The 22,901-nt window shown below is 35.1% G+C and overlaps 1 protein-coding gene across 21 annotated transcripts in view; it reads left to right on the top strand.

Annotated features, from left to right (window-relative positions):
* Positions 1 to 22,901, top strand: part of ATP2B2 (ATPase plasma membrane Ca2+ transporting 2) — a 417,587-nt gene that overhangs the window by 373,702 nt on the left and 20,984 nt on the right. For all 21 annotated transcript variants that reach the window (XR_005822948.1, XM_040568574.1, XM_040568590.1 and 18 more), the window contains 6 exons: positions 24 to 111; positions 7,095 to 7,201; positions 7,824 to 8,015; positions 15,924 to 16,137; positions 18,806 to 19,017; positions 20,378 to 20,485. Coding sequence is in view for 20 of the 21 variants with exons in the window: in XM_040568574.1 (XP_040424508.1) it covers positions 24 to 111; positions 7,095 to 7,201; positions 7,824 to 8,015; positions 15,924 to 16,137; positions 18,806 to 19,017; positions 20,378 to 20,485 (921 nt within the window). In the remaining variant the exon portion in view is untranslated. The remainder of the gene's footprint in view (positions 1 to 23; positions 112 to 7,094; positions 7,202 to 7,823; positions 8,016 to 15,923; positions 16,138 to 18,805; positions 19,018 to 20,377; positions 20,486 to 22,901) is intronic.

Genomic DNA, 22,901 nt, shown 5'->3' with positions numbered 1-22,901 from the left:
TTGTTGTTTTTGTTGTTTTCTAGATTGAGCAAGAGCGAATTGACAAAATCTGGCCAAAACTTCGAGTACTTGCTCGGTCATCTCCCACAGACAAACACACTTTGGTAAAAGGTGAGTGTGTGTATATTAATGCCAAGGTTATTGAAATATGGTTGACGCATCTTCTGTATTGTAAAAATGTTACTGTTAACACTGTACCTGAGTTATCTGTAATTACACATCTCTGTTGTATACATAATACAAGGAAGCTTTCTTGGTAACGAAATCTCTTGTGTTTGCATTCTGTCTGAACCTTCAAATGGAAAATAACAAGAAACTGGTTGGCAGGAATAACAGAAATACCAGTAAGTTGTGTGGCAAGTAGAAGTAATCTCTTATTTGCCTTGGGACTTTTTAACTGGACTGGAACGAGGCTCTGCCTGGGAAGAGAAAATGCGTGTGTGCTGGCCAGAAAAATATTATTGAGAAATGGCTAATTCTTCATATAAATAAGAGGCAGAGTAGATTTTAATCTCCTTGAATATACCTCTTCATGAAAACAAAACAAAACAAAAACGAACAGAAAAAAAACAACCAAGAACAATTTCATTTTCACTCAAGTTTTTGTGCTTCTGTTCTACCACAATTATATTTAGATAGTATTCCAAAATAAAAACTTTTCATGTGGCAATAGCAGTTTTCATATGTCATGTAAAATGTAGGCATAAAGTTCCATTTTCCTATAGTCTCTGTAATGGTATGATATGAACAGGCTTCCTTCAGATTTTCAACTGTATTTTTAGAGTCTGTTTTTGTCCTATAAAAACTGTGCCATACAAACCATATTCTCTCACCATGCCATCTGCAGATAGAATGCTCCTATGAAAGATGGACTTATTCACAGCGTTCTTTATGAAGCCATTCACAGCGTTCTTTATGAAGCCTTCTTCAAATCTGTATCTGACACTTCTTGCTGGCATATTTTATTCTATTGACCTTGAAGCTCACACTTAAAAGCTTATTAAATCAGAAAATTTCTGATCTGGGATAGCATCATTTCTGGCCACAAAAAGATGTTTCCATCAGTCTGACTGCTTAAATAATTCAGATTTAGGTAGAAAATAATTTCTGGCTTTATCCTTTTGGATGCCAAGGTTTTATTGATATGACTTCGTAGATGACTGATTATAAAAGCTTTAGATCTGGATGTAATCTTTTAAAATGCCTAAATGACTTTAGAGCAAAAGCTCCCTTGAGGATTTGAAAATTGGATCTGTTGGGCCCTCTGGGATTGGGGCCAGTGTATGTGAAGAACTCAAGAAGCACGGTTCATTCAGGAGAACTAATGTACCTGTAAGCTCTGTCGTAGTGCAGAAGATGAGGCAGCTGGAGACAGACTGCTCTTACTCAGCCTCTTGAGACAGTATTTAGACCAGTCATCTCCAAAGTAGGGTGCACACATGCCAGGAGTTATGCAAGACAATACAGTGGGGTGCAGGAAGAAAAAATTTCTAGTACCATTCATAAATAAAATAAAATCTCATTCTTAAAATAAAGTTTATTTATCCTATACTTTTAAAATTCTATTTTGTGAATTTTTTTCTAATGTACATAATATATTGGCACAGTAGTAAATATGCACAATTTGTAAATAATATACATAATATTGGGGTGTGTGCTCAAAAATTTTTACTATTAGCTGTGCACAATCAAAAATGTTTGGAGACCATTGGTTTGGACAACATAATTACTTGCTCTCCAGCTCAGAATTCAAACAGCAAAAAGTCAGCTGAAGTATCCTCACTTCCTTAGTGCATACAACACACTGTGTTATAGCTCTTAGAGGACATGACTTGTAAAGCCTAATATGGTTTTATTTGTTTCAGAAGCACACAACAATTTGTTTCATTAAGTTGATTAAATAAGTCACTTGGGAGTACTTATTTGAATCACATAGGATTTTCCCTTAAGAGGAGAATGGAACCTTTGCAAGAGAAAATAAAATCAATAATAGCTGAAGAGAAATAAGCAACAAATTAATGATGTTCTATACCATAAGCACTTTGACAATACAAAATATTTACTACTACTGAATGTCTTATATAACTGGTACAATTAATATTTTAAAGATATGGCACGGTCAAGAGAGAGAGCAATTAAATATCCAACAAAGTTCAAGAACAAGTCTGTGGAAATCAGGATGGAATTTTTTGGATGGTATACTCCAAGGGCCATTAAAAGTTACAAGAAACTATTTAAATGTTCACCAATTTTGGGCTTCTTGTTAAAATGTTATGTTTTTCTCAGACACTTGAGGGATCAAGAGGATTTTCTGTTCTTTGATGTATTCTATCTGCTTCAGGGTAAAAACACACATCACAAAATAAACTTTTTAAAAATATATATTTAATTTTTAATGACATACAGTTGCTGGAGGGAACATTTTTTGTGTCTTTAATACAGCACAGTCCCACCCAGCAAAAGGATCATTTTTCTTTTACATTTTTCTTTTTACTACTGCTAAGGGACTAGAGAAAGGCATGGTTCAGCATTTCAGGCTGCGTAGACAGTGTTCTCTCAAATATTTATGTCTTTGAAGTAGAAATAGATTGAAAAAAATGTCAAAGTGGTTTAGCATCACAAAGTGCTTCAGTGAAACCAAAACATTTCACTTAGACATCTCAATCCAACTGAAATACAATTTCTTAAAGACTTCATGAAGTCTGTTGGTATGATTTCATATTTTTTTTACCCTGTTTCAAAATACAACAATAAAAATGCATGTCACCTATAATGATATTATTGCTGAAATATTTCAATATTGTCAGATTGTTATTTTAAAATAAGAAGCAAATGCTTACTACTCATGGAAACAACATCCTCATCTTATCAGAAAGTATAGAGAAGATAAATACTCAGTTTACAAGCTAAAGAAGCTGTGTTTCCAATGTTTAAATTCATCTGGAATTTTTTTTGTGTGATACTAAAAAGAACTTTCTTGGAAGGCTGCTTGATTAAAAAGCAGAAAGGGAAAGGGAACTTTAAAGAAGAAAAGATTTTTCTAGTAATTACCCTTAATTTCTAAAATATTTCAAATATTATTGCATGGGATGCATTATAGTGGACATGCCATAAGACTAGGTAAAATAATAAGAATAATAGAAAAAAATATCGTAATTTTGAAATTAAATATCAGTATTTTGCAAGTGGCAATTGGTTTTGATTTCCATTTGAAATAAAATTTAAATATTTATTTTTATTCAAATTCATGTAAATAAATGTTCAGAAAGTTGACATGTTCCATAATGTAAAAAGTTGGCTTTGACCAACGCTTCCCAAAAGTGATGAATATAAGAATAGTTTAAAGGAAGCAGGAGGTATGCTACAAGTGAATCTAGAGTTTTATACTTTAAATACTATCTAGATCTTTGTCGTCAGTGTTAGGACTAACTTTGTAGAAGGCCCTGATGCTTTCAAGGTTCCCCTTTTATGTTTCACATTGCTGGTGCCTGCTCAGAACAGAAATCTTTGTATTTGTGCCATAGTCTTCTCCTGCATTCTAATATCATGAACTTTGCAGAGCACTCTTCACTTAACAATTACCAGTGCTGTCTGTAATGTTATATAAAACACTTTAATATTAATCTTTAAAGATCTATTCCTGCAAGTAGGCAAGCATTTAACTTAAATGAATTTAAATTTTATCTTTCAGTCAGATTTCTGAATTCTTGTTAGATAAATATGGAGCTTGAAAAAGTTAGGAAATATTAAAAACCAATCTGAACAGAATGTGCCTACGAAAATATATTACTGCATCTATCTACATTTGGCTTGTCAAAGACAGATAAATGTGTAAGTGTATGGGATAATCAACTTTCCAGCATCAATAACACCCGAACTAGTGTCCACCTTTGTATGCTCTGCTGTGGCTAAGTTTTCCCTGTCCGCCTGTTTTGAGTCAACCAGTTTAGACAGAATGAGATACCTAAAACAGCTTTTTTTTTTTTTTTTCTCTCTCCCAGAACCAGTTTCTTACTGATGTGGCTCTAAGGGTGACAATGCAAATAAGAATTGTTAAAATGAAGTGGCATTTGTTCCACAGTAAAGGGAAAACCTGAGGCTGCAGTTGTTGTTTTTGATCTGACCGTGGGTACAGATACTTTCCCTGTAAAAGAAATGGAAGACACAATGTTGATTAATATTCTTTATAATATTATCCTGCAAGGGTTTGATTTAATTCTTGCATGATGTTAGATGGGAGGAAGGTAGGAGATATACGATGTATTTCACTTTCACTTTTGTATGCAATGCTGGTATCTTTCATAGCAAGCGTGCACATACAGTGCTCCTTTTTATGGCTATACATAGTTGTTTTAAAAGACCAAATCTTTTCCCTCATCAGAAACAGTTGCTTACTCTGACACATATATGTCTTAAAGAATCTACATGACTGCTCCCCAAATTCCTACAGCATCAACGGAATCTGTGTGTGGAACATACTGTAATGTTGGGTTCTACATGTGTTCCTGTGACTGTTGAACAAAGTTCCTTTTTGACAGAGAAAAGTTGTAGCCTAACAGCTTGAGATGAGAGCACAGATCAAAGAAACAGCAAAAGCTGTTTGGGGAGGAAGCTTTGCCACATTTTATGAATTTGCCTGCTGTACCTCGCAAAACTGTTTGATTAAAATAGTGTATACAAGTCTTTGACTGGAGTAAAGCAGTTTATTTTGTAGAATTTTCCTGGCTGTTAGACATGAGAAGTTAATATCGAAATTTCTTTTTAGCTATTGTGAATGAATAGAAATGGGCATTCTCTGATTGCCAGTCTGTCAGATAATACCCTTATTTAAGTTTTTCATTGATCACCAAAGCAGTAGTTCTCCATAGCTCAAGACTGCAGAGGGAGAGCCCTTCCTTGGCATCCCTCCTTTGTTTGGTGTCCCTACACCTTTTGTAAAATCTAAACAGGCATATTAGTCGATACTGAAGAAAACTCTTGAAGTGAAACCACAAATGCTTACCACAACTATTAACAAAATTATATCAATAGAAAGGAAAAAAAAAAAGGAAAAGCAAGCAGAGTTAGGAAGTAGAGTGCTGGAAAGAAGACAGTGATTTAGAAATGTGGGGAAGGGGGAGGAAGGACAGATTAAAAATAATATGAAGTCAAGGAGCATGGGTATAGCTATGAATAGCTATAGTAAATACTCTGAATCCCTAATAATTGCTACTGCTCCATTTTAGAAATTAGTCTGATGTTCAGAGGAAAGTTCCTCCATCTACATAGTTTTGTCCCATGTCGTGATGTAGTTCTGATGACACTGGCAGTGGTCACTGAGATAGAGATGTGTGGCTGAGATGCTGGTGGTAACCAAGACCATTTTATCTCTTTCCATGATTGCTGATTATGCAGTTCTGTGCTCTGGAGGGTGGTTGTCTCATCCTGGCTGTGTAATTTGCTTTTATGGATAAAAATAGGCAGTCAGGTAGTGAATCATTGACATTTGTCCACTATTTATATCCATGAGGAGGTCATTTGTTAAACCCTCTTCAGCTTTGTTTGGGCTACACTCCCGTCTGGAATCTAATTGCGAGAGGTGTTCTCTGCCTGGTTGGAGCAGTTAATAGCATGAGGTGTCGGAGTTTTAATGAATTTCTTTAGAAGCTTAAACTATTAATTTAACATCAAAGGGTATATTGATAACAAGAAGGGAAGACAAGATAAATGTTTTTAAAAGCAATGCCAGCTGATGTTCCTGTTTATTTAGTAATACTAAAGACAAGTCACCCAAAAAACTGAAAGTTCTAATTATAAGATCATATCAGAATATGCCATTTATCTGAGTTCATAGTGCTAATGGAAAGTGATTTTTTTTTTTCTGATTTTCTTAAGACTGAAAAATACAGGAGGATGGTTACTGCTTCCCTTTTGCATTGCAATCTTCTGGGTGCCTGATAAGCCCAAACTTTGCCAAGAGGCAGCTATTGCTCTGTAATCTGCAATTTCCTATTTCTGTCTGATTATCTGATATGGGAGTTACTTTTTCCGGAGTAGATGAAAGCTTTTCACACTGGGTAGGTTTTGATAATTGTTTTTAGAGGATACGACTTTGTGCAAAGTGTGTTAAAAAAGGAATTTTCTTATTTTCCCCCTATGTTACCTAATATAGGGAGTTGTTCTTTTATCCTACATAGAAATCCCATATTCCTACTAAGTCGACAAAGGGACTCTAACATGGAAATAAAAACATGAATGGAGAATGATGCCCATCCCATTAAAATACAGAGCTGCTTCTATGACCTTAGAAAAAGTATTTAATCTTTTATTTACCTTCCCTATCTGCATAAGTGGAAAATACTTTTGTTTGTGCTAGTTGGGTGAAACTCGATTCACCATTTAAAGTAGTGTTTTCATTTTGAGATCATTTGACAAAGTAAAGTGGAAATTATTTTATTATGACTATTTATTTGAATGTTTTGCTCCAGAATTTAAAGAATTATTTTATATCTTCTCAATCATCGTTTGGCAGAGTTGAATGTCTCTCTGTTAAAATGCTAATTTGGCTCCAACTAAATAAAATTCATCAATGGCATTTGTTATCTTGAGGTTAAACTTGTTGCCAGAAGGTAACCCAGTGAAACAGATATTATAGTTAAGGCCCAGTTTAGGAAAGCTTTAAGCATGAACTTAAATCTTCAGCAAAAAAAATCCATTGAAGTTTAATCAGGGAGCTGGTTTGAAATGGTTTTACTGTGACATGTAATTTTTAATAGTAAAGTCTTTAATAGTTAGTAAAGTCTTTTAAAGTCTTCCAGAAGAACGTAATGAGACAATGTCATTCTCTATGATACCTATGCAAGTTTTATTGATGTTTTGGTGGTGCAGAATCAGATCTTTCCATAAAAAAATCTAGTAGCAATGTTGAATAGTACATAATAGAGGTGGCATGGCTTTCATCATTATTTTCCTTAGAAATCAACTCTGTTAATCTCTGTAAGACTTGTGTACCATTACATAGTTGGTATTACACACATGGCTATTTTTAGAGGGAAGTTTTGTCTTGCTAACATATAAACACACTGTATACACACTGGTATATACATTTTTTGCAGGTATTATTGACAGCACACAGGTGGAACAGAGGCAGGTTGTAGCTGTGACTGGTGATGGAACCAATGATGGACCAGCACTTAAAAAGGCTGACGTTGGCTTTGCAATGGTATAATCTGCGTATTTATTGATGTTTATGTCATTGTAAATCTGCTGTAAGAAGTTTTCCATTCATGAAGTGTTGAGAAAATTGCTTAATGAAGCAATATATTGCCTATACGGAAGAATGGCCTCAGTGTTCATCACAACAGCAGAATACTATTTCGCTTTGCTAAAAACTATTGCTACATGTGAAGATGTCTTCCCAACATACTTCAACTCTTAAGATATATTAATATACTAGATTACATATTAAGATATGTAATTCTAATTGTTAGCAATTCTGTTCATGTATATTAATAGAATATCCTAAAAAAAGAAGGAAAAAACAAACAAAAAAAAAACACTCAAAAGATTGCTAGACAATAAGCTGATAATTTAAAGCACCCAGAAGTATCATCACATGAATTCCACTGTTCTCTGTCAATGCCCTTTTCTGCCTCCTTACTCACTTTCAAAAACAGGTCCAATTAGCCATCATCCTAGCAAATATAAAATGCAGAACATACTCAGCAGTCATTGTTATGGTGCTGGGGAATCTTACTGTAACTATGGACTTTGAGTATGCCGGGATTTGTGTTCTAACTGTCTGTGTACTTCCCAGTAATTTTATTCTCAATTAATTTTTCCAGGGTATTGCTGGAACAGATGTTGCAAAGGAAGCCTCAGATATCATCCTAACAGATGACAATTTCAGTAGCATTGTGAAGGCTGTGATGTGGGGACGTAACGTCTATGATAGTATCTCAAAATTCCTGCAGTTCCAGCTCACTGTTAACATTGTGGCTGTGATTGTGGCTTTCACTGGAGCATGCATTACTCAGGTAAGATTATCTTCAGGCATCGCTTAAAGTATGGGGCCAAATCCTACCAAGCTGCATTGCCTCTTAAGTGATGATGCTTTACATTTAATTCTTACTTTGTACAACAGAAAGCATGCTTTCTGAAGTTCTTCTGAAAATTAAGAAAGTATTTAGGATCAAACTGGTAAGTGTTAAATAGCTGTTGACGAAAGTGTACAAATCCATTTTCTCCTAGAAGTAAATTACTTTCAGGAGCAACTAATGTTGGTTCTGCTTCTGTACAGCTCCCTGTTTTTGATTACATATTATTGTCATGATTGAGCCTCTGACATCAGGGAAGAAAATATCAAAGATTGGAAAAAGGAAGAGTCTGTGTGACTTTGCCTTTTTCTTTCAGAATATTTCACTGTTAAGTATGTATTTAGTGATGGATTATGGAATTAGATTATGATTTTCAAGTTAGCAGTGCACAGAAGTAATCCCAGGAGAGGAGTTTTTTGACTGATAAATATTTTGTTGCTTTCGGGCAAGTGCTTTTGATTTTAAGTGCAAACAATAAGCCAATTAAATAACACATATAGTTGAACTTCGATTTCTTTTTCCCCCTCTACACTAATCCATTATTGTAATCCTGATGTACGTGCAACATGTCTCGGTCTTTTACAAAAGCATACTGTGTTTTTTCCTTCAAATTGCTACTTTTTGATGAATAAAATTTTCTTTTACCTAGCAAGAAACCAGGATGTATTTAGTGCAGTACTAGGGCTTGTCCTTCGTTAGAAAATAGCAAAACATGCAGGCTTTTTAGTGCTGTTACTCCCCCAACCCAAAATTAATGTATATTTCAAATGCTGCAGACAGGTGCTATTACCAAAGGCCTCCTTTGATTGAGAAGCACTATGGGAGAGCTGACGTCTCCCTGTATCGTGCATCATACAGATGCACATGCCTGTTCCAGCAGGTAAATTCCACCTCATGCACACCTGAGCAGAACAATGAATAAGTCATTAGCTCTGCTCCAGGGTAAACTTACATTGCAATCATGGAATTGATACTTGAAACCAGAAACTCAGGTAGCTTTACAAAACCATGAGGTCAAACTTCTCCTAAGCCTTGACTGACGTTTAGAGGCCTTATCTGTGCCGTGAAACAATTCATTTGTTTTCTGAGAGGTAAAAAATTGCGAGCTGCTAAGTGCTTGTTCCCTACCATGCTGCCTCCCAGGTCTTGATGATGCCTTGTTGTCACAGCTGAGCCTGTGCTATGGGACAAAATTATTGACGCCGAGGCAGAAGTTGGAAACTTTTCATTTTCCCTTGGGAAATATTTCCAAGCATATTGAGAAAATGTTTAACCGTGAAGTAGTTTTTACTGCTAACGGAAATTACATGGATAAATACTAAAAATGTGGAAGGTAAATCCTCCTGGATTTTATCAATGGTACAGAATAATATACAAAAAAGTGCTAATAGCAACACGGTCAGAATACCAGAATTGGAACTGAGGGGACTGCTTCCTTTTGAGCCCTTGTTTTATAGATGTTCCTTCACTGCCTAAAAGAATTTATGTAAGGTGATTTTTTTTTGGTTAGCATCCACAATTTTTCATTTGCTTTGTGAAAGCATTAAGGCAAATATATTCTAGGTGTTAACTAAGTATTTTCTATTTTATTCTTGAAGAAGTAAACATTTCCGAGTCAATAAAAGGACTTTTTAAAATCGGTACTAAGCTCTTGTGTAGTGCATATTCAGTGGAAGTATATTCTCCTTTCTATTTCCAGGGCTTTTTTCATCCTTTGAATCATTCCATTACCTTCTAAAAGGATTTGGATCAGGCCCAGTGTGTTTGTATTAACCCAATGGGCTGTAAGACCATCACTGAGCCTGTCAAGTTCATTGTCTCTGTTTATAGGTTTTAACATACAACTCCTAGAATTTCTGTATTTCTGCCCAAATAGATTCTTATGCAATTCCTTAATTTGGCAGTAAAAATGCAAATTCAAAGAACGAGGTCTGAAAGGAAATAAAATTGAAACTGTAGCAAAAAGGCAGCAGTTATTTCCATTGTAGTTCTGTTTACACTGAACTGCCTGACTGCTGATAATTCCAAGCAGCTCTCATTTCTATCTCATTCAACAAGGATCTTGCCTTACGAATGAACATTATGATGTTAGGCTTTGACTCAAAGATTCTAGGCAGTGAAAGAGCATTATGTTTGTTTGGCTCATAAACTCTACTAAAAATTACACTTGGGAACATACTGTACCCTCTGGTTGCTATCAAAATAGCTCTAGTACAAAATGCATGATCATACTGAAAATCATGGGTATAATAGGCTAAGTGCGCACAGAAATAAGTCTGCAAAACTGCACATAGGTCTAAATTATTATTTTGAATGAATCACTTAAGTTCTTAATTAACAAAATTAAAATCCATAGTTTCCAAAAAGCAACACAGCTTTCTGTGACCCTCAAAATGAATGTGAAGAAGGTCCGTATTGGACTGAATTTTGCTTTGCTTTCAGGTAGTAGGTTTGGCTTTCTTTGACAAAAAGATTATAATTTTAATCCATGACTAATATTCAGGTTAATGAGTATTACACAGCCTACCCTTTTGGTGATTTTATGAAATCTAGAATGAGAAAATTTCTATTTAGGTAGTAATATTTATTTTATGCTTCCTAATGTCACTTCTCTCAAAAAAATTGTTCTGCAGTTCAGAAACAGCACACTGGGATACCTTGAGTATGAAGGTTTACTGGCTCTTTTTGATGTTTCTTCTGTTTGTTCTAAAAGGAAGCACAAAGATAAAATCTTTGCTTTGACTGATTTTTCCAATACTTGGCTCAAATTTTGCAACTAAGTACTTAATTTTATTCAGTTTTCATCCTGCAGTTGCATTGGTGTGTATGTAACTATGTGCATGTGGTCATATCGCTTCAGGAAGGACTAGTGAAACTACAACAACTTGGTATTAATGAAAGGGTCCAACTGTGTGAGTACTTATTACCGAAACTAGACCTTCAAGGAGCACACAGCGGATGCATTGCCACGTAGAAGTTGATTTCTTTGGTCCACAGCACCTTAGGAGTGCCGTGGAGAGGTTTAAGAAAAATCTTAAGTAGGGCCTGTGACCATTTGTGGTTATAAGAATCTGCAGCTTTTTTTTTTTTTTTTCTTCCTTTTCTTCCTCAAATACATTAATAAAATCAGTGACCTTGCCAAGTTCCACTTCAGGGAACTACAGACTAGCTTAATTCTTTTAATACTAAACAAACGCATTTTTATTTATTTATCTACCTGCTGCAGCAAGGTGCTGCTGGCAGAGAGTTATCTACTATATTTCTATTTTGTCCTGGCATGTTGTTTCAATAGATGTTGAACTTACGACTGTTTAACATGCATATTTAACATGCTGCATGCAACTGTCAATGCTATTCCAATGTTACATCAGGATTATGAAGGATTAGGAGTGGGCTATTGAAGATTTTATTATGCAGACTAAATGGGACCAATGCAACCAGTCATTTGCTATCCTATGCCATTGGTCCCAGCATGAAGTCATGTAAAGGTGACAGAAATCATGTTCTAAGTGGCATAGGAATTACAGATATATTGTCATGTATTGGCAAGCTTGGAGAGGCTGCTGCCAAAACTAAGCGGCCCCTTACAGGGATCTAGCTTATATTGGGCCCTGCTTCAGTTTAGAGCTGCTCAACCTATAGGCCAAGAGTTTAGATAATGAAACTTTGTATTGTGGCTCTATAATTACACTTTATAACACTTTGATACCTAGGTCATACAAGAAAACCCAACTTTATGAAGTCTCTGATTACAAGCCGAATCGGGGTCACTCAATCAATGGCTGCACAGGTGCTGGCTCTGCACACAGCCCCAGCCAATGAGCTCACCACTGTTATTTCTGCTAGGCCCATGTCTGCAGTTTGCATGGCACATATAAGATAATGAAAAGATAATTGACTTTATCTTTCAATTAATCTAATTAATTTACCTTTTTCTGCCTTCTCTGTGTACAGTCCAATGCATGCTTTTAAAATGGTCAGGGCGTGGCCATCTTGACCAGCCTGTTTACAATTGTCCTTTCTAGTTAGGAATTTTATCCCCACCCCAACTGGATTAATGAGCTGCAAACTCTTGTATTCCAGCTTCATTCTGGATAAGATCTGATTGCACAGCCCTTGATTCATTCAGTGAGGGTTCTTTTTTGGAGCTCTGCCTACAGTTATGAATTTGTACTTTAAATGAGTCATTGCACATCTCTGAGCATCATATAGAGTTCCATATGTCCCTTGCAAGACCAGAAATTTCATTCTGTTTCCAGTACCCAACATATACAGTACCAAGTAAATAATTATGTTGTTATATTTGGAGCTGTTAAATAAAATACAGTTATGTACAATATAAGATTTAAAAATGGTGTTGGTCAAATGGAAACATTTTTAACTGGAACTGTAAAGGTAACAGTTCCATCTCTGTGCCAAATTTTTTCTCTGTCTCCAACTGTTGAGGCAGTGTAACTATTCAAAAAGGTTGCATTAAAGAAAGATAAGACAAAGAACATGTTTTAACATTTTACATTCAAATTGTTATTCTTGTACTTTGAGAAAGACTTAATGTTTTAACAGACATTAGGAACTGAAAACAGTGACTCTATAGGACATTATGTTTGGAAAATTAAATGTTAATTAAAAAGCACTGTAGCAATGAACCACTGCATGAATCACTTACTGTTTTTACAGACCTTGTTCAAAAAATGTGGATGATGTATACTTAAATATATAATGCAGTAATTTACGTGTTTATAATGTTTTCGTGCAGAACTGTATTTGGCAAATCTTAAAATAATAGCATTGGAAAATTTGAAAAAGCCATAACACAAAATCAAAGTATTTACAGTTTAGCTTTGTTTTGGGAAGGCGTAGAAGCATGGAACGAGAACTAAAGAGGTCACTTCCATACAATTACCAGACAGTGTGATCTAGCAGCAGATGTGAGGGCTGAATATGTATATTTTTCATTTATGTATATAAACTACCAGAAATACTTATTTTTATGACTGTATGCATGTGTTCTGTGACAAGTGGAAGCAAAGAGGTAAGGGTGAAAATACCTTTTTGTTCCCCTACAGCTTGTCATCTAAATCAAAAGTAACAAGCTCTAAAATTTGTGAGGCTCCACATGTCACAAAAGATTTGTAGTTTATTTCCAGCCTTTGGTGATTTGTACATTTAAGTATTTCCAAGATGAAGTGTAACATCACTTGATTCAAGGGACATTTTCCTTTTACCTCTAGGCCAATGTTAACATATTCCAAGGTCAAGTGGAAAAGAGTTTGACGAATAAGTGGTGATTTTGGGTGGCTTACAGTTTGAACATCTTCCATCACCAAAGTTTTTGGAAGGCAAATGAAGAATTCTTTTTTTTGCTAGTCAGTCAGTAGTTGAAATGCAGTGAAAAGAACACTGACTTTGCATGCAACTTGTGCAGCATAACTGAATAAACTTTGTAATGGAAGACTAGGCTCCTTAGCTGATATGGATTTTCCTCAGTTTCCACCAACTAATCAGAAATCAGATAGAGTTGCAGTGGAAATTTCATTCCACTGCCTCCCCAGACTAATGTGTATTTAATGTTTTGGCTTCAGCTTAGAATGAGCTTTCACACTTGACTGAACAGTGTAGTACTGCCAATAATAGATAATTATTAGAGGTACCATAGCCACCCAAGGTGATTGGCAGTGTGAAATGGTGAGAACATGTTGTTGCCAAAACTGATGACTTTCAATTACAGTTGTGTGATTTAGAGACTGAAGGAATCTAACTTTCTGTTGTGCTAAGAATATGTCAAGCTCTGATTAGACACTTGAACATTTGACTCTTTATTAAGCATAACAGAAATTCAGTTTTTAGTGACATATAAGTCAGCGCATGAAGCAGCAAATTCAGCTTCTATAACATCTCAAAGTAGGGGATGTTTCTTGAGAAAACTCATTACCTAGAGAGGTAAAAATATAACAAGGAAAATTCTTCAGTAGAAAATGTTTTTCCTGTTTTTCATATACCGCCTAGGGTCTCTGAGCCCTGGCAACTAACTTCTTTTACTGCAAGTACTCTCCTTACTTTTTAGCCATAAGTATTAATAAAAATAAATGAGGTCTCATATTTGTTGCAAAGTTTGTCCTGATTAGTTTTAGTTTTTTTCTCCACCTCTGAAGATACAGGCTTTTCCTCTTTCTGCAGCTGCATATCAAATGAGTGAACTGAACCTCCAGATAAGCCCAGTTAATGCAACCCATGACCAAGAGGTCAAGAATCTATTAACGCTAATCTTCCTCCCTTCCCTGGTGTACCCAGCTTGTAAGACTTAAACAGTGGGTTGCTTGTTGCTTTTCTCCATCCATGTTAGTAAGTCAAAAATGAATGTTTTTTTTCTTTTTTAAAATTTTTAAATGTATCAAACTGCGTGTAAATATAAGTCTGTTAAAAATGTTTTCAAGAGGAAGTAATACCTTAGCTCAAGGGAGAGTTGAAATATAATATTGTGTTCCTGGGATACTGAATGGATGTTGGCCCTCATAACTTGACAATACTTTATTAAAGATGAATATTTAACCCCTTGAAGAAAAGGGCAGAGTTCATAAAGAGTTTTTATAGGATTTGATTTATTTTGTATGGTGTTCCATTAATTTCTTTCATTCAAGACTGCCTGATGCTAAAGTAATACATAAAAATAGTGATCTGATCTTTCACCCTGTAGATTAACTCCCTTCCATTATAAAATTTGTCATACTGATATCTTACTACTTTTGAGATTCCATTTTCCTAATAATAAGGTCTATTTGAAAGAGAAAGCAGATCTTACAAATGCTGCCTATTTTATATTCAGTTTAAAGTCATAGGAAGTTCTCAGTTACAAAACAAACAAAAAACCAACCTACTTCATTTTTCCTGTTACGGCTCCTTGAAGCAATTGCAACAGTCTATCATTATAGCTGCCCCAATGAATTAAAAATCAAATTTGTATAATAACTGTAATAACCATCTACATTTTCTCCTAAGGTCAGTGTTAGTTTTATTTATTTACTTTTTTTTAAATGTTTTAAACATAATCTAAAATTCTCTGTAATATGACCATAGACTCTTTCTTGAATTAAGTGAGGAAACAGCTCCTTCTAGTGGTTGGTGATCTGTTTCAGAAAATAAATTCTTTATCCTGACGAGTAGTAACTTTTTTTTCTTCTTTCTAGTTCCATAGCTTCAGATATGCTATCATCTTACCCAACAAATGAATCAGGATTTGCTTACTTTTGCAAATCTGATGTATTGTAATGAGTTTCTGAATATTTTTAAAATTCAAATATTAGTCATTTTTTTCTTCACAACTGTTTTTACAAGGTCGTAAGTAAAACATTAAATTGTCTTAGTAATTTTTTCATCATTTTTTAATAATTTCAAGCTGTTTCCAAGAAAGATAAGTAAGACATAATTAATGAATCATTGCTTTAAAAATTGCTTCAGTACAACTTTTCTTTCAGGAAAGAAACCTTGTGTTATGTGTAATTACTTAAATTCAGTTACCAATTCAAGCCTTATGCACATGCTAACAGCCAGGATTTTGAAATGTGTTATAAAGTGTTAATGTTATACTTTATAAATGTTGTCTGATTGTAAATGTTCTTGATTGAAATGACTGGAGAAAAATCATTTATCTTTGCTCAGATCACCGTTAGCTGTGATTCTGGTCTTGTATAGGCAATATAAGAACAGTCGTAGTAGGTCAGACCAAAGTCCATGTATTTCAGTATCCTGTCTCCAGCACTTCTTGTGAGAAATGAAACCAGAAATGTTGTAAATGATCTGACAACAATTGTTTTTCTAGCAAATAAGTAACTTTCTAATTTGTCTCCACAGGACTCTCCTCTAAAAGCTGTACAGATGTTGTGGGTCAATCTGATTATGGACACCTTTGCCTCACTTGCTCTGGCCACTGAACCTCCAACAGAGGCTCTATTGCTAAGAAAGCCATATGGCAGGAACAAACCTCTCATATCCCGTACCATGATGAAGAACATTCTGGGCCATGCTGTTTATCAGCTTACTCTAATATTTACACTTCTTTTTGTTGGTAAGAAAGTTAGGCTTGTTGCTTCGTTTAGAGGCACCTAGACCATGTAGGCTGGCACGTCAGAATGCTTTCAATGTATCTTAATGCATATATCCATAGTTAAAGAGCTAGTAGGAGCAAACTGCTTAAAGGAATCAAGAACATTGGTGGTAACAGAAGAGACCCAATAGAGGGATTTAGTCACTTCTCATACATTCTTCACATTGGGAAGGGCCTTTGAGATTTTAGTCTCCTAGCAAAATATAGATTTGGGCTTTAGCAAAAGAGTGTGTTAAAACGTACCACTGAAGGTATGTTAAAACATAAATGACTACATTTGACTACATTTTAAACAGACTATCTAGTCCGCTCCTCCTAAAAAAATCCAAATTCTTCTAAAAAAAATCCAATTTCTTATTTCTGTCCTGGTACTTCTGGACTCTTTTTCAGCTCTTGCTAGCAATGGATGCTTTTTGTATTTTTTGTTTTTGAGAGAGAAGGGAAGGAGGAGAAATGTTATTTGTTGCAGGGAAGTGCAGGGCTAATAATAGTTTTCTAATGCTCCACAATAATGAGTGAATTTGCCTGAAGGTCTGATAATTTTATCAGTTGGGTATTGTTTTCTTGACAATACATCACTGCTGCTGAATTGCATGTGTTTCATGTGTTTCAGATTTTTTTTTTCATTATATACAGACTTTCGTATAAGCTGTAAATGTAAATCTATGGTTCTGAAAATCTTAGAAGTATTTGAGCTCTGTTTTAAAAACCTTGCTGCATCTTGCCAATAACTGGCAGTTTGCTTGGAATGCTCAAAGGAGGTGATGGTCTGTTTACACTGGAGCTATTTAAACCAAAATAATTGCCAGGTTTTGGAGAGATATGGTCCCTAATATTGTGTATACATACATATATACAAATAACATTATAAGCTTACAGTGTATTTTGAGGACATCTAGCAAGCCTAAGAAAATTGTAATGTTCAGATTCTCTGAAACAGGCATAGGTGGTCTTGGTAATTCATTTGATATCAATCTTGGAACAAAAATTTCTGTGAACTTTCTGGGAATTTTAATGGCTTTTTGATGAGTATTATGATTTAAAATACTTTATACTGAACCCTGATGAAAAGAAAACCAGGATTTTCTGACCCTATCTCAATTACTTTTCTGTGTCTCTGGAAAACCCATGCAATACTTTGAAGGTCAGAGCCAAACCAATTTTCTCAAAAGCCTAGGAAATAGAGCCTTTTTCTTTCTAGTCTCTAAGAAGGTCAGTTTTGCAGTGAGATGATGTTCTAAACTCAGTGTTTCAATAAACAAACTACAAATTAATGAGTATTATTTCTGTTTTGATTGACTAATTCATCGTCTTTTGTAGCAGCATGCTCTGCTATGCCAGTTAAGTGATGCAGTGCAATAACAAAAGGCTTAAGGATAGGTACTCACACTGAAGAAAGTATCATTCATATTTTTGTGTTTGTGTGTTTATTGAATGAAAGCAAATAGATGCAATGATTGTGTGTGTAAAATAATGATGTTTGCTTTCATTTGTTTTTTCCTTTATGTTTGTATGTATTAAGGGGAGTGTTTTCCAATACTTAGTTATCTCCTTGGAGATGTATAATCTGCTTAAAAATCTCTGCTCTCTCACAATCTAACTTTTGTTGCCTCATATTGGTTTACTGGTATATTTGTCATATCATAATCTACTTTCTGCCAAAAGACTATAAGCCAAATTCTTGCTCTGGAAGCATGCTTATTATTCCCGGTGACTTGAACATGAACTGCTCAAATATCCCAGGGCAAAACACTCACTGGCAGCTTAGCTGATGGAATTATGACGTCAGGGGAAAACCTCAGGAAACCTTTCTTCTTTTTTCAGAAATTCTGAGTACAGTGCTAGTGGGATAGCTGAAAAGCGTTTAAGTTTTGATTTGCTTTTATTAGCAGAACTCTGGTTATGAAATTAGTTGTACTGTGGTAACCCTTACTCATTTTGTTTCATTCATTATTTACTCTTTTATATGAATGTAGCATCCTTACTTTAAGAAAACACCTCTTTCAATAACTGTTATCTGTAAACTTAGTGAATAACAAATGAGGTCCATCAGGTGTAGGTGTCTTTTCAAATATTAGCTCATCTTTGCAATTACTCATGGTGAGTGGTATCCTCATGTTGTGCTTTCAAAGCAGACTTAGCAGAATGATCATAACCAAATCTATTTAAAATCAGAAATGCCTGTGTTTTTATCATTAGTATCCGTGAATGCTTGTCATGAGTTATGGCATACTGGTTTAGCAAATAGGTTAAAAACTGTTGAAGAGTGATTGTTTTTAATTATTGTAGAAAATTGCAAGCATATCTCAATGGGTCTGAAGCACTTAGTACATCAGAAAGAACTGATTTACAATAGTTACTGTTTGGTTTAAGGAAAAGTACTACTGAAAACTATTTGAGCAGGTATATTGAGTTATTAGAGAACAGTTATCATTTGGGAAGCGTTCTGCTCAGGAACTTTAGATGTCTTTGCTTACTGGAATTTAGAATTCTGCCTATGGGTAGTAAGTTCAGAAAGACAGCTGGTAAAAGCAGAGCAAAGGAGACAACTAGCTAAAGCAAACAAAGGAAATATAAATTCCAATTTGATATATTCTGGTGGAAATCTTTACTTTTGTCTTATAACTAGGTGAGAAAATGTTTAAGATTGACAGTGGGAGGAATGCACCACTCCACTCTCCTCCTTCAGAGCACTACACCATTATCTTCAACACCTTTGTCATGATGCAGCTTTTCAATGAAATCAACGCACGCAAAATCCATGGCGAGAGAAATGTCTTTGATGGAATCTTCAGAAATCCTATTTTTTGCACTATTGTACTGGGTACATTTGCTATTCAGGTAATGATTTGGGCAAGAATTAGTAACTATTAAATAGAAAAAGTGTTGTGTTTTTTTTTTTCTATGTATGTTTAATCTAAAGCTGTAGAAGGCACAGATAAAAAAACATCTGCTTTCACATACTATCACAATAAAACTGTGTGTAAATAATGGAAGATGTTAATGTGGTCATACTAATACAACATAAATTTTGATCATTATCACTAGGTCAAATCTTATACTGATCTGAAGATATATAATAGCTGTCATGATTTGTTGGTATTTTTGAAGAAATTATTAAATATTGTACTAATCAATAGCAGCAAAGTATTTTACATTAATTACTACATGAATAGAAAAATTGGCCTGTAAATAGCTAATATTAATCCATTCTTTTAAGGTTAAATGCCATTGCCAAAAGTTATTTGATGTTCTTCTTAGTATTACTCCTTGGTAGTAATTCTTCATGTCCATTTTGTAGGTTTGTTGGCCCAATCATATGTGAACATAACTGCAGAAATACAGACTTTTCCCAAACATTTGTAATTTTTCTTCTGTAAAAATTCTAATTCCTCATTCTGCTCCAGTCTCCTTCCACTTGCTGGCATCTATCCAGTACCTGACACCCTCTGACGTTATCTTTCAGACTGCACAATTGCTGCATTGAACTATTTCTGGGTTGACATTATTGCTCAATTCTGCATTGACATCCTGGAAGCCATCAGTATTGGGACCTTTCTCATGAAAGGAGTAAGGAGAGTCCTTTGAACCTGGACCATAGTAGTTTTAAAACAGAAAGGGGAGCCACTAATTAAACCAAGTACTGGAGAAAGGCTACCAGTGTTTGGTGGTAGAATTTGATAGTGATGGTCTTTGACAGCTAGTTCAAAAGGGTGGGTTTACTAACCTAAGCCAGAATGCTTCTAGGAGAGGCCTGACAAATTCACAGTCATCTCTAAATATTTTGTCATGGGAAATGTTTGATAATGTTTTTCCTAGTTCTAGGCATTACTGCATTCAATTATCTGGCTGAAGAAAAAGTGTCATCTAGCTGCTAGCCACATTTGTGACTCAGCTGCTTATGTTATTCACTCCTCCCTGCTCTCCTAGTGGTTGAAGTATTTATGTGGCGCCATGTAACAATGGCAAATAACATATTAGGAGTATAGGATAACATTTTGATTTAGAATGCTGTTTAGATTCAGTCCAGTACACAACAGATTGTTAATAATACATTTGACTATTCTACTGGTGAAATATGTTGGAATCAAAGAGGCAGAGCTGTAATGGATAAAATCTCAGGTCAAATGTCAATGACAGGGCCCTCCATCTACCCTTCTTGAAAGTATTTACCCAACCTCTTCTGTGCTTTTCTTTGTAGATAGTAATTGTCCAGTTTGGAGGAAAACCATTTAGCTGTTCCCCCCTGCAGCTTGACCAGTGGATGTGGTGTGTATTTATTGGATTAGGAGAACTTGTATGGGGTCAGGTAAGCATCCAGGAATATGCAGATTTCTTCTCTTGTTTTTATAAACCAATCAAAGATTGATTTTCACCACAAGTCACACACAAATGCTGTTTATAACCTACTATACTGTTGTTTCTTTAAATCTCTCACAACATCACATTTGGCACACATTGAAATGTAGGTAGCTGTCTAATTGCATCAAAAATAGATACAATTTTGATTTGTGTTAACTTTTACATCTTTTCTCTCCAAATGCAGGGTTGATGTTTTGTGTGAAAGGCATTTGATTAATAACCTAGTCCTCTAGCCACAGAAAAGCATAGCAAATGCACTATAAGCTTCCTAGCAATAGAGTACCAAATGTAGCATGTTCATGTTTGGCCATGGCAAATTTTTGAAAGTGGAAAGAGGTTCCAGTTCTGTGTTAAACCACTCCTGACAGAAACTGCTGTTCTATCAATCCATGATAGCCTTGTTACTTGCATAGGATCCACTGTGTCCAGTTAATTCAATATACACCTGAACTGATCTCCATCTACTTTTGTGTGTGAAGGATGGAGGAGGGGATAAAAGAAAAAAGGATTTTTTCCTAATATAGTTGCAGACAAGTGCAGATTAATTCATGTATAATTTATAAATTCTGCTAAAACCTGTGTCATCATAGCTGATATGAAAATATAGATGAAAAACAATCTATGAGATGGTGTCCATGTGATAATTAAATTTGTGTCTATGAGATAAATAAGTTATGTGATTAGCTGTCTGGAAGTAAGAGTACAGATACAACCGCTGTTGTTAAAGTATTATGTTACTCTTTATGTACTAACCTGTATTGCAAAGGTAATAATACTACTATTTTTTTCATCTTTGAATGCATTTAAATGTCCTTGGGTTGACGTCACCTGACATGTTTGGAAACATGTAAAAAATATGAAGTAATGTTTCACTTCTCAGATATAAAGATCAACGAGTTTGTCGCTATGAAGAAACAGCCAAGAAATTACTGCTGCAATTGAATACTGAAATGATTTAGTGGAATTATGAGTAGATGCTAGCTGTCAAAAATGATTATATGTTTTCTTATGGAAAAAAAAATAACTACACAAGCTTTTTGGACAGTTGGACATCAGATTTTTTTTTGGAAAGAATATACACAGCCATAACAGCTTTTAATGGTCCTGAAAATCACCATTATTAAATTGTACTAATATAGTTATTACCTCAAGATGGGATTTGAGTTATGAAGTTACAAGGGGAAAACATAAAGTCAGTTTGATAATTCTTGGAAAGTAAAGTTTTGTTTTCTACAGACTGGAAAACACCACCTTTGGGAAGGGGGAAAGGAAAGCACAGGAAGCCTATGAGTTTTATTAGATTGTTCAGCTGCGAAGAACTTCCCACAGCCTTTGATCAGAGTACTAGCTGGCTTCTGAATTTTGTTCTATGTAGTGATTACATTACCATTGAAAACTAAGAATAGTGTCAGCAGCTGTTTTCAATTCAAAAATTGGTGGGCATAGTTGCAAGCCTTGTCATGAACACCTGGACATTTAATTAAAACTTGTATTGGAACACCTCAGCAAATTAATCACTGAAAAGGCTACAGCTTTATGCAGAGGAAACAGAGTAAAAAAGTTTCCCTTGTGGTCAGTATTTAGTGACCATAAAAGGAAAACACAAGCTAAAAATGTTTTATTTACATGATATACAGTCTGTGGCGAGTCCTTTCCATAAGGAGCTCTGCAGTAAGAGATGCTTCTTTTCCTTCAGGAGAGGCACTTCCCCTCTTTTCAGCCTTTTTGCTCCTGTTCTAGGTCTACTGCAGCACATAATTTTTTTATGCCTTCGCTCTGGAACAGTCTCCTGAATCTGGCATTCTTGTGACTCAGTATAACCAAGTGATGTTAAAGTTGGCACTTTAAAAAGTGATATAAGGTGTAAGGAATTTCTGGGCAGCAAAGCTGCAATGATTTGAGGAACACTGGTTACTAAAAGGTGGACCCCACCACTTCTGAAAACAAGGTCTTTTTAAAATATGTCAAGTTACATTCTCAAAATGATTGATTGCTTTTGAAAATTGCAGTAGATTTCCTGGGAATAATATTTAGTTCCTTAAGCTACATTCAGTCTATTGAGTCTGGCATTACTCGAATTGGTTTGGTGTTTGCAAATATGGAAAAAAATCACCAAACAAAAAACGCATGAACACGCTAAGAAAAGAATTAGGGCAGAATCTGTCAGCCTGTCTAAGAAAGGTCCTGAAGGAGAGCTCTGTTCTGTCACACAGAATCTCTACCAAGTATGGTTGTTTGTATATATGCTGTCTTGTAAGCACTTCATCCACATGAGGTTCATCAGATTTCGTATAAACATTCTCAAGTAGCTTCTTTCTGTAGAGTACTGGCATTAAATATTTTTTTTTGAAAGCTGGGAATCT

This window comes from Cygnus olor, chromosome 10 (assembly GCF_009769625.2).
Source record: "Cygnus olor isolate bCygOlo1 chromosome 10, bCygOlo1.pri.v2, whole genome shotgun sequence".
In the NCBI taxonomy this organism is placed as follows: domain Eukaryota; kingdom Metazoa; phylum Chordata; class Aves; order Anseriformes; family Anatidae; genus Cygnus; species Cygnus olor.
The sequence above is the reverse complement of the archived record's forward strand: the minus strand, read 5'-3'. Positions and strand labels throughout refer to the sequence as shown.